The sequence below is a fragment of the Perca fluviatilis genome, chromosome 5 (genome assembly GCF_010015445.1).
Source record: "Perca fluviatilis chromosome 5, GENO_Pfluv_1.0, whole genome shotgun sequence".
NCBI lineage: Eukaryota > Metazoa > Chordata > Actinopteri > Perciformes > Percidae > Perca > Perca fluviatilis.
The window spans coordinates 41,302,741-41,315,686 of record NC_053116.1 but is presented as its reverse complement, the minus strand read 5'-3'; the positions used below and the strand labels follow the sequence as shown (position 1 = coordinate 41,315,686).

Genomic DNA, 12,946 nt, shown 5'->3' with positions numbered 1-12,946 from the left:
GGATCATCTTCTGAATATAATAATTAATATGATAGGCCTACCATAAATTGTTATTTCAAAAAAGTCATTTATTTAAAACAACTAATAATGCAGTGTGATGTTAAATCAAATTAAGTCCCACACATAAATATCCTCATGTTTTTCCCCTTTAGTATTTGATATTAACATTCATCAACTGCAAAATTAGAAAATTGCATTTTTAAATAACAGAATGGAAAATAAAATGAAAAATGCTTCTCTTTGTAAGTAGTTTATTTTTTTGGTTTTTCACAACAGTAGCCTACAAGTCAAAACAAATGCACATTAGTCCAACAAGCCATTAGGCTGTAGTTCTAAACACTCAACTGTAGTTTGTTTATATAGGCCTAGTACTTTTCTGCGACAAGGCAAATCAGAGTGCTTAGCATAGAACACAATTTTTTCATTATTGGAATTTTTATTGTATAAATTCTCATGTGCAACATGCAGCAATTTGTTTAATTTTTTTTACGAAAAAAACCATGGCTTGCTTATATTCTAATGTAGAATGCGGTCTGTTATTTTCTTGATAACAGACCGTTGCTAAGTATAACACACCGTTGCCATGCATAGCAGAGCGTTGCCATGGACACAGTTCTGTTCCCTCTGGAGGAGAGCTATCAACCAATCCGCTGGAAGAAGAATGGCGTCGGGGTCCTGGTCACCCCGTCGTTGTTGTGGTCGCTATAAAAACGCTCTACGTTATCCCTTACGTACATTGAAGTGATATAGACCCGCTGATCGCCGTCTGATTATCTGTGAATGAATGCCTGCATTGCATCGTGGGACATCGGCTTTGAATGCGCCAGCTCGGCTCATATCGTAGCCTACTGTTCTGTCTTATTTACTGTAATATTTCACCAGTAATAAGACTGAAATAATATTATTAAAATAAAGAAATACATACCATGATAACAGCTAAATAAATGTTGATAGATGTAGCGTTATAGTTTTAAAAATGAACAATAATCAATAGCAATCCAGCTTCCCTGGCCGAAATAGATCGAAATAATAACATTAAAAGAAATACATACAAACCATGATAAGATCTGGTGAATAAATGTTGATCACAACAGTGGTTATTTGGCTAAAAATACCAATAATATCAAAGCTGTATCAGCTTCTCTGCTGCAGCCGACTGGCAGAAAGTTTCGTGCTGTGATTACGTAAGATGCTTCTCATTGAAATACATTAGTATAAAAAACGTGACCCCAACACGTAAATCTTCACCACAACGTCAGGGTATCACGTTCTAATAAATTTAATTTTGTAATGCCATCACGAACTGACGTGAGACTGGGTTGAATGAAAAGTGGTGAGGAGCTATTTTCATTATTACCTGCTTAAATTTAATAAGCGCTGTCACACTAAGAACCTGATGGCATCACATTTGCCTTTTATTGTACATTTTATCTGGGTCTATTGTTAAAAGGGTTTCAGATATGGTGATATTTAATTGCTGCAAATACCTCTCTATTACTACAAGACGAAGTGGGGGATTAACATGAAGAGTAAGTAGATTTTCTGCTTAATTCAACTACTAGGGACCAAAGAGTAGCCTACCAGAAAATCTGACAACTCTGAAAATCTTCTTGACAAAAAGGATAATTAGTTTAATAGCTGGCTACAGCCGCCTTATTGTGTTCCTACATGCATCCAACAACAACTGCAGCAGCATTGTGTTGGAGTGCTTCATGAGTGCAGTGGCCAAGTATGGAGTCCCGTCGAGGGTACGGACAGACCATGGTGGCAAGAACAATGATGTTTGCTGGCTGATGAATGTCTGTCGAGGTTCTGGTAGAGGCAGTGTCATAAGAGGAACGTGTACACACAATATAGCATATATAGCAGTGCAGGAGCAATGGGTGGTGGCTGTGCTGCTCCAACAAGAAAGGCTGAAACTGCAGGGACTGGAGACGTGGCTGCTGCAGGAGAGCCCCCTGATATCAACTGGCCTGAACGAGTGCAAGTGCCTCAGACACGCTTTACTCTGGACACTGTGATGACTCAAGAAGTTGAAGAGCAGTTTGACCCTCTTGGAGGCCGCAGAGTGAACCTCGGGATTGAAATCCTTGGGATTGAAATCCTCAGAGATGTCCTAATTTACCTGGAGTCCCTAAATAAAAAGGGTCATTTTTGCTTGCAACTGATTGTTTGTGCCAGTGAACACTTACATTATGTGTGTACTCTCAACACGCCATCCTCTGTTATAATCAAAACATACTTTAGATTTAAAAACAACTCTATTATATTTGTTATTACATGTTAACTGTCTGAAGTAGATGTGGTAATGCTGCTCTCCTCTGGGCGTTTTCTCTGGTTTCCTGTTTAAAGTTTACTTTCACTTTCCAGAGTTTGTAACACAGCTTTTTCTCTCTCCGTGTGAAGCTCCAGCTGAAGGTAATTTAACTCTGTCTGTGATGTTACTGTATATATATATATATATATATATATATATATATATATATATATATATATATATATATATATATATATATATATCTGTAACATTTGACTCGTGAACTCAAGCTGTGGTTAGTTTAGTTCAAGAGCAGAAAGCTGCAGAGAAACCAACACAACTGGACTTCTGATTAATTCAAACTGGCGTCTTCACAAAGATCTGCCACCATGTTGTGTATCTGGGAGTATAATGAGTTATTGATCCTTTATTTCTGTTGCAGATCCTTTATTTCTTATGATAAACACATCGGACATTCCGTGGCGTTTAGCAGCAGAACACTTCCGGAGAGAAGCTCTTTGTTTCTCTGTCTGTACTGCAAGGGAGAGGGTGTCTGTGTGTGTGTGTCTGTGTGTGTCTGTCAGACGTGGGTAGAGTAGCCAAAAATTGTACTCAAGTAAAAGTACTGTTACTTCAGAATAATATGACTCAAGTAAAAGTAAAAAGTAGTCATCAAAATAATTACTTGAGTAAGAGTAAAAAAGTACTTGGTGAAAAAACTACTCAAGTACTGAGTAACTGTTGAGTAACGTCTGATTTATTTTTTAACACAAGCATTCAATCAGACGGTCAAAAATACAAAATAATCATATTTAGGCAAATTATAGTTCATCCAATCAATTACATAAATTTAAATTAATTAATTAATTACAAAATAGCTTAAATTAAAATAATCCAGGTAAATTCAAGTACTTAAAAAATAAAATCAATAAAATAATAATACATAAAAAATAAATAAGCACAAGTAACACAAATTTCCAAACCTTTACACTTTTTTTTACCAGGCTCTGCAGGCAGAACTAGAACAAGGTAATGGAGCTGCTGTTTGGCACTTTTACTAAGGTCAACATGCTTTCAATCACAAAGGTGGATCACTTGTTATCGGGTTCAATCGCCGTGGTAACTTATGCTGGACGCCTAACCTGGTCGGGAGCAGTAGAGAGTAGAGATCAGAGATCAACTGGTGTGAAAGCACGCCTACTGACCAATCAATACTCCACTGATAACGGCTTCACCGTTCTTAGAAGATCAGGTGGAGCTCGGTGCGCGGAGAGAGAAAAAGAACATTTAGTGACCGACAGCCCCATTAACATTCCCTGATGGGTATATTTGCCGTGTGTAATGCGCACAGCGGTTTGAATTATGTTTTTTATATTTTTTATTTGCTCTCACGATCGCTTCCACTGCCAGGGTTGCAACTGAAATAAAAGGCTAAAGCAACGGCAGTTTATGGAAAGTACAAGTGTAATTATGGTCAGATCTTGTGCCTGACTGATGGGGAAGTGATATTCATAGCCAGAGTTGTGCGCATCTACAGCGTCGGCTATTTTTTTTGCCAGCTGTTCTCCTGTTTTAGGAAGCAGCGACTGGATTGCGTTTTGCCTGTAAAATCGTGTCTGTGGTTTGCTCTTCTTATGTAAAATATGTGGCTATTGGTCATGTTGTGCAAACATCACCTCTTTTATGTGAACACGCGCCGCTGGATTGGGAAACCCTGATGGTTGACTGAACTAGTTAACCACCGTCGTGACACAGCTTGCGGGACCGCGGTGGTTAGGTTAGGTGAAGCCGGGTAACTGAAAGAAATCCAGGACATGTTGATCTGGCCTCTGGCGTGGTCCTCCTCGTCTGGGTCTGCATTGCCGATGGTTGATTCTGACATTGCCATGTTTGTTTTGCTGCGATTGTAGGCCTAAGCTAACCCATCCCGCCGCTGAGTTTGAGTATGGTGACGAGACAAGACTGCACAACTACATTTGATTGGTGAAACACAGTCACGTGGTAGAGCCTTTAGCGGAAGTCTCTCTCTCTCTGTCAATATAAAACATTAAAATGAGGCGTACGCGGGGGGAATACAAACAATGACGCGTAGAATACCAAAGAGGTAAAAAGAAAAGTAACGAGCTCATTGTAGCCTAATGTAGCGGAGTAAGAGTACAGTTTCTTCTTCACAAATCTACTCAAGTAAAAGTAAAAAGTATAGAGATTTAAAGCTACTCCTAGAAGTATCATTTTTTCAAAAACTTACTCAAGTAAATGTAACGGAGTAAATGTAACTCGTTACTACCCACCTCTGGTGTCTGTGTGTGTGTCTGTGTTTGTCTGTGTGTGTGTCTCTGTGTGTGTGTCTGTGTTTGTCTGTGTGTCTGTGTGTGGGTCTGTGTGTGTGTTTTTAACTATCATTTTGTTGGAGAAAATGACGTTTTTACTTCCTGTGGCAATCAGTAAAAAGCACTATTAACCTCTATAGATGTGTGGAAAGTCCTGGGTGTTGCATTCACGAGACAAAGGAAGAACAAACACTCACTGATAACAACAACCACAGATACACAGAGATCAGAAACAAAGCTGTTATTGTGAAAATCTGCCTCCTGACAGGTGGAGCTGTGACTCATCAGGAAACAACTCACCTCAGTTCTTCTCTGTCAACATTTAGGACTGTTTGAAGAAACTGTAAGTTGCTGTTTGATACTTTAACAACACATTTAGAGTACTTTTACTAAATTAACATGTCTAAATGAAAATGCAAGGAGTATCTGAACTGGTCTGACCGCTTGGCTCAACTTTGCTAAACTTTGTGGAATGAATGAGTCTGAAAAATGGGAAATGTGTTATATTACGGAATTTCAATCAGCAGTGTCGAATGTTTTCTAAAAGTATGAATGGAAATTAAAAGTTGTATAAAACGTAATTAAAGATGCAGTAGGTAAGACTTATAAAACTACCTTCAGCCGACGGCCGACCGTTGACAGAAAAGCCAGTCGAAATGATCAGTTTCCACGTGTTGGACCAAAAAGTGCCACAGAACACACCAACAAGACGAGATGAGATGAGACATAATACATCTCTATAACAGCAGGCGGCGCTACTCTGTATTGTTGCCCAAGAAATGAAAACCAGCAGCTGATTGGACGAACGCATCACATGGGTTTGTTTTCTCCGGAAATTCAAAGCCAGACTTTCATGGCAGCTCGTTCAGAATACGATCTCATATTGGACTAAAATAGTTCACCAAAACATGTTTCTGAAAACATTTGAAGAGAGAAATAGGCCATGCAGTTGCTGAATCTGTCTTCATTTCAGCTCAACAAAGGTCAGTCTAGAAGATTTTCATCAGATTTTGAGAGACTCTAGTCACCTCATTCCGCTCGCCATTTCCTGGTGAGTCCTGACTGCCCTGCCGCTGACTGAACATGTCAGGTCGGCCAAAATGAACGCCAACAGCCCCCCCCCAGACTGACGACAGCACGGGACACACCGAACAGACTCGAGTCACTGACCTTGCCAGACTGTCTAACGTGTGTCACGGCTATAAGAAATGTGAGGACAGCAGCTGTCTGAAAAGGGCCTGTTTCTCTTCTCCTCCTGGTATTTCTGGTAGGATTTAGTACAGGAGTCAGTGCGGCAGTTGGTGGACACAGCTTCACTAAGAAGCCTACTGTGCCTCGTGTGAAAGTCAGATTGCCTCCCTAAGCACATTGTTAGAAAGGGCATAATATTCCCGACATTTTGATGTGAAAGTAATGTATGAAGATTTAAAATTGTGTATGGTATCGCAAGGTAAAGAGAATTTTGCTTCTGCCATTTTCTACTCTGCAAGTTGGGCCCTGCCCATTCCATCCCATACACACCAATGTAAAAATGGCAGAAAGGCATTTTTTCTAAGCCTCAAAGAAGACAGAATATTTTAAAAAGTACTAATGGGATTTGACAGTTGAATACCAACCCTGAAAGTATGAAAGATGTGGAACGGTTTAAAGTTTGAATGGAGTTTCTCAGCGAATGTATGACTGAGTAGCTAGTAGTTGAATATGTATGAAAATGTGTCAACTTTGAACATTCTGTCCATCCGCTTTAATGGGGCATAAATGCCCGCTGAACGTTGTAATAACGTTAATAATAGAGTTGTGAATGCCTTCAGCATTCACACCAAATATACCAAATTTTGAGGGAACATTGGTCTCATCTTGATGTCCATGGAGCAATTTTTTTTTTAAATTACAAAATTTAAAGATTTCCCAAGTGGTATGGTTGCTCTATAGCGCCCCCTAATTTGTTTTAGCAGTTGGGCACATTTTAGATTGCCTTAATATATACGAAAACTCACAAAAATTGGCGCCCACATAAACACCTGCGAGTTTTGCGAGACTGTATAGCGATTTGGCCCATTCCTTTAAGCAGGCTCCATAGCGCCCCCTAATGCATGGAAGGCCTTAACTTGGACATAGTTTCTCCGATATTCACCTGAATTACGAGTAAGCCCTGACTGCAGTATGCAGATCGAGGAGTGGTTCAACGTGGGTGAAGCTAAACGTTTGACTCCGCCCACTTGCCCAATAGCAACCATTGATAGCAACCGAAGAGGAAGAATGTGTTTTTTCTTTTTTAATAAATCTTTATTAAATCTTTACGATACAAACAGTACACTACAGAACAAACAATCAGTCATTAATACCAGACTGTTAATACAGAAAAAATGGAGACTGCAGCTCACTTCCCGCGAGTCACGCTTGCTTTCCCCTTTGTTGTTTTCCTTCACCCAACTGTCCTTTGACCGGGGCTCGTTTCCCGCGATTCGCGTCCCCCAAAGACCGGGGTTTCCGCACGTCGCGTCCCCCAGAGACCGGGTCTCGTTTCCCGCGATTTGCGTCCCCCATAGACCGGGGCTTCCGCAAGTCGCATCGCCCAGAACCGGGGCTCATTTCCCACAAGGCCCCCAGAGACCGGGGCTTCTGCACGTCGCGTCCCCCAGAGACCGGGGCTTGTTTCCCGCAATTCGCGTCCTCCAGAGACCGGGGCTTCAAAGACGCTTGCTGAACCGGGGCTCATTTCCCACGATTCGCGTCCTCCAAAGACCGGGGCTTCCGCACGTCACGTCCCCCAGAGACCGGGGCTTGTTTCCCGCGATTCGCGTCCTCCAGAGACCGGGGCTTCCGCACGTCGCGTCCCCCAGAACCGGGGCTCATTTCCCGCGATTCGCGTCCCCCAAAGACCGGGGCTTCCGCACGTCGCGTCCCCCAGAACCGGGGCTCATTTCCCGCGATTCGCGTCCTCCAAAGACCGGGGCTTCCGCACGTCTCGTCCCCCAGAGACCGGGGCTTGTTTCCCGCGATTCGCGTCCTCCAGAGACCGGGGCTTCCGCAAGTCGCGTCCTCCAGAGACCGGGGCTTCAGCAAGTCGCATCCCCCAGAACCGGGGCTCGTTTCCCGCGAGTAGCGTTTGCTTTCCCCGTTGTTTTTTTCCTTAACCCAATTCAATTCAATTCAATTTCGTCCAACCGTCCGTTGCTGTCTCGCATCCCGCAGAGACCGTGGCTCATTCCCCACAAGTCACGTTTGCTTTCCCCGTTCTTATTTTCCTAATACTGGTTCTTCTTTTCCTAAACCCAACCCCATTGTTCCTTTCCATTTTTTATAAATAAAATAGCATTATTTATTATAATCTATATATTATTTCATAATTAAAATATCATTATTATTAATATATATATATATATATATATATATATATATATATATATATATATATATATATATATATATATTATATATTAATATAATATATATAATTGCCATAGGTAGGCTACTGCATTGACGTTTAAGAATGTGCTGCCTGATCTCCGCCTCCAGATGGCGCCCGCACGGAGTCAAACGTTTAGCTCCGCCCACATTTAGCCCAACCCAGATCTGCGTACTGCAGTCATGTGCAATTGAGAATTACTACACATGTTGCTTTAATCATTGCGGACATATTTCCAATTTACCTTCATTAGTATCCCCAGGAACATGGTAAACCAAATGAGGACAAAATACAAAGTGGGGTCATCACATATGCACATAGTGTCCGTCATATGTCATTCAATCTAGCTAAACAATAAAGGAAATCTATTTGTTTATGGACATCAAACTAGGCTATATGCTAGCGCCATATGCTAGGTGCTTAATTTATTACTATACTATACTATAATTTATTTGTTACTCACCCTCGTAGTTGTACGTAACTTCAAAGCTTTCTTCCGGTTCCTGATGGGTGCAGGTGAAAGAGCGTCGAACATTCTGTGCACATTGTTGACATATACTAATAATAAAGCAATGTACGGCGCAGGAATTTAGATTCTAACACAAAAAAATCTGAGCACAGGAGAGATCCGAGAGCAGAAGATTTGCAAGCGCGCAGAATCAGCCTGAGTGCGAGGAGAAGGATCAAAGCTGAAAGCAGGAAATCTGTCCAAGCAACAACATATCTGAGTCCAAGCAGAAACTTTGAGCACAAGCACAGCAAATCCAAGCACGAGCAGTGACTATTTGAGTGTGAGAGCAAGCTTTTGAGGGAAATTATTACAAATCTGAACGTAATATCAGTGAGAAATTCTCTGAAATCGAAAGAAAGCGCTCTTGAATAAAGATTGGAATATAACTCCATACATTAGCTCCGCCCAACCGGAAGGCGGCCATTTTTAGTTGTGTTTTATATTCTTTCAAACTCCTCCCAGGCCGTGAATTCAATCTTCTTGAAACTTTGCAGGTAGTATCTGTGGACCCTCACGATGAAAGATTATCAAAAGAATTTTGATAGTTGAAAAAATGTGCAAGTTATAGCAACTTCCTCTCTAAACAGGAAGTTGAATATCTTGGTAACAATTATTCTGATTGCCCCGACACTTGTGGAAAGTTGTTCCCCATTGCTGGTTTAGCATCTGTGGCAGCAATTGGTCATTAGATGGTGCTGTTTTAATTTTTAAAAATGATCAGCAAAATATCAATATATGGGAAACCTACTTTGTCTAACTCCTCCTGGGGTGAGTCCGATCTGCACGACAACTTGCATATAGATTCGGTGGACCCTTGTGACAATAACGTATCAAATGAATTTTGATAGCTAAAACACTGCACAAGTTATGGAAGGACCAACTTCCTGTAGGTGGCTGTAGAAACAGGAACGGTTGTATCTTGGAAATGGCTTTTCATCTTAAGATGTTAATGATGAAAAGTTATTAAAAGAAAAACTTTTTGTCATAGGGACGATATTAGCTCAAAGTCATAGCGCAACAGGAAGTAGGCCTAAAAGTCAAGGTGCTATACTTTAACGAACTCCTCCTAGAGATTTCATCCGATGGACTTCAAACTTGGTCTGTACCATCCCAACACCTTAACGATGAAAAGTTATTAAAAGAAAAACTTTTCGTCCAATGGTGAGAGCATTTCTCAATGAACAAAGAAGTTGTTGTAACTTGAGTGTACGTTGTCATATCTGCCCGAAATTTCTCACGATTGACAAGGGTCCAGGCCTGAGGACACCTACAGGCCAAAATTGACTTTTGGTCATAGCTGGCAACAGGAAATTGGTTATATGACAAACATCATCCGATTTACATGAAACTTATGTGTGGTCGACATGTGATACTGAGCCGCCTGTATACTTTAACCACGCCCACTATAATCCACGCCACGCCTTTTATGGCTTTTGGAAATTGAAACGACATTTAGAACCGACTGATTCATAAGACTAAGTCGTTATAAAACTTCTCATCTCCTGCGTATGTTGTGCTGTCTGACCGCTCCAGGCCGGCCAGCACAGAACATGAAGGTGAATAGTGACAAAATAATCAACAACATGTTTCTATTTACATGTTGTGATGTATAGAGTCACAGTGTGTTCAAAAAACAACGTAACATGAGACACAGCCATCTTCTAACCGTAAAAAAAAACGGGAACTATATTCTCAGGCGGAAGAATATAGTACTTGAGCGGAGTGATATGCTCACAACAAGCCTGTCTGAGAATATAGTTCCCGGTTTGTTTACAGTTAGAAGATGTCTGTGTCTCATGTTACGTTGTTTTTTGTACACGCTGTGACTCTACAAATCACAACATGGAAATAGGAACATGTTGGCGTTATTTTGTCACTTTTGTCACAATTTGGAGCAGTAGGCTAGTTGGAACCAGTTACCTGCAGGATCTGTGCTAGGCTAAGCTAATGCTGGAACCGTCAGACAACCTTACAGCACACACGGAGATGAGAAGGGTATGTATCGACTTGTCTTACTCTGGGGATTACGGTGAATAAGATAAATTCCCAATAAGTCGGCGTGTTCCTTTAAGGTAGAGTCTTGTGTGAAGTGTCATTGAACTCAGCAGATAGTTCCCTTTTCATTGGTGTCGATTTGCAGTGTCTGAGTGCCGCGCAAATGCACAGTCGCAAGGATCGGCGTCCGCCAGTAACCCTGACGTGCAAGGAGGTGTGAGGGCCTGCCCAACGCTGCTTGCAGCTTTAATTCATTTTGCGTTTCTGTACAGGATGTGTGAGTGGGAGCATAAAAAGACAGAAATGGGGGCGGCCTCTAGCTTACATAGTAAGAGCATTTGGTGCGGTGCAGCTTCGAATCCGACCTGCTGCCCTTTGCAGTGTGTCGTCGCCCATCTCTCTATCCCTCTCATCTCTATCCACTGTCACTATATAATAAAAAGAAAAAGCCTCAAAAATGTATCTTTAAAAAAAAGACAGAAATGGTCAGAGAATCAAACTGTACACATAGTACAGTTGACAGGATGTTTGGGTTACTCACTTGTTTTTCTTTCTTCCAGAACACTTAAGGTCCTCATCCTCAAGCTCCAGTGAAGCCATGGCAGAGTGAGTAACACTAATGTTTCTAAAACAACAGAGTGTTTCAGTGTTTAATGTTTCATGCAGTGAAATGCTGCTGCAACACTTAGTTTTTTTTTTCAACCTGGACTATATGTGTCCATGTTTCTCTGTCTGAGTGTCTGATTGAACAACAGTCTCTGAAACTGGTCCTGTATTAAACCAGAACCAGGCTGTAATGTAACCCTACAGGACTAATGTTCAGCAGCAGTTAGAGTCCACTACAAGTTCTGTTGTTGCTGCTGACAAATTCAGATTATTATTCTAAGTGTCTGACAACATTATGGGATGGATCCCTACAGAGATAGACCTTTTAGTTAAAGAGTAAGATCATTTTAGTTTAACATGAAACATCCCCGAAATCACCATCACCAAACTCCACCAGACTCCATGTAAATAATCAGGACTTTTAGCGTGTATAGAGCCAGCATATCTCCACCAGACTCCATGTAAATAATCAGGACTTTTAGTGTGTATAGAGCCAGCATATCTCCACCAGACTCCATGTAAATAATCAGGACTTTTAGCGTGTATAGAGCCAGCATATCTCCACCAGACTCCATGTAAATAATCAGAACTTTTTATCATCGTAAAACACACTTCATTCAAAGTGGACAGAAACTAAATAAAGCTATCAAAAGCCGTCTTGGTTCATCTTTCCATTGTTCCAACAATCACCACTCTGGTTTGGTTGAAATAAACCCTTAATCCACCCATTTACATGTGGAAATATGCTGGCTCTATACAACCAAAACCACTTGTTCGAGTCTCTTTGAGCGCTACCGCTGATCATCGCATCCAACGCAAAAGTTGTGATTTATAAAAAAAACTTGACGGGGAATCTTCCACGCCAACTCACAAAACTTCGAACCAACCATTATGGAGAATAAAATAGGAATGGCGACGCAGATGGTGAGGTGGTGAACTGAAGTCAGACTGCAAAAAGTAAATGGGAATAACTATAAGAGTAGAAAAATAAAAATATTGATGCCTCGCATTTTTCACTCCATATCATCCGTTACCATGAAGATTAAATCCAGCAGTGTTATTTGCGCTTGTACACAGTGAAAACTGTTCCATGAACTGAAATCTTTAAATAAAACTTTGTTCTTAATATTTATCATGCTGTTCCCCTCACATTTACGGAGGGGAGGAGATGGCCCGACTCCATATAAAAATCTCTACCATTAGATAACTGCAGAACGCAGTGCAAATAACTAAATATCTATCTTTAAAACTGTGCATATATCATCAAATGTAAAGTGAAATACAGCTCTGCAATCGTTTGTCCTTGTTATCGGTCTAAAATGTAACACTGTTTATAACAAAAAAAAAAAATGTGCATGAAGAAAATATAATTTCGATTTCAAATTGTATTCGGTGGGGGATACCACTAGTTGTTGCTGTGATTTTAGCAAGGTGTAAAAAACACAAAAGTTGTTGTAGACTAAACGTATAAATACTGATAGGAACTCCGTAGTAAATGCAGGAAAATAAGAATGAAGACTCAAATGGAATGACTAGACTCATATACGTTTAAATTCCCTAATGTAGCTGTAATAGTAATATAGCTGCGCTCTTGGATCTATGTACTGAATTGGGTCCAGTGGAGAGGACAAGGTACGGTGGCCGGGAAGTGCAATGCAACATTACAAAGAATGAAACACTTTTACAAAGCTTGAGACAAATTTACATTTTGGAAAACAAATTTACATTTTAGAAAACAAATTTACATTTTGGAAAACAAATTTACATTTTAGAAAACAAATTTACATTTTGGAAAACAAAATAACATTTTGGAAAACAAATTTACATTTTAGAAAACA

The 12,946-nt window shown here is 40.6% G+C and overlaps 1 protein-coding gene across 4 annotated transcripts in view; it reads left to right on the top strand.

Moving 5' to 3' along the window:
• LOC120558615 overlaps positions 1-12,946 on the top strand; it is a 411,267-nt gene that overhangs the window by 391,660 nt on the left and 6,661 nt on the right. For 2 of the 4 annotated variants that reach the window (XM_039799676.1, XM_039799675.1), the window contains exons 2-3: positions 4,856-4,930; positions 11,063-11,108. In XM_039799676.1, coding sequence (XP_039655610.1) covers positions 11,101-11,108 — 8 coding nt within the window. In that variant the 5' untranslated portion in view covers positions 4,856-4,930; positions 11,063-11,100. Of the gene's footprint in view, positions 1-2,367; positions 2,419-4,855; positions 4,931-11,062; positions 11,109-12,946 lie in introns of those variants that run through there. The other 2 variants (XM_039799674.1, XM_039799677.1) reach the window with 2 other exon arrangements.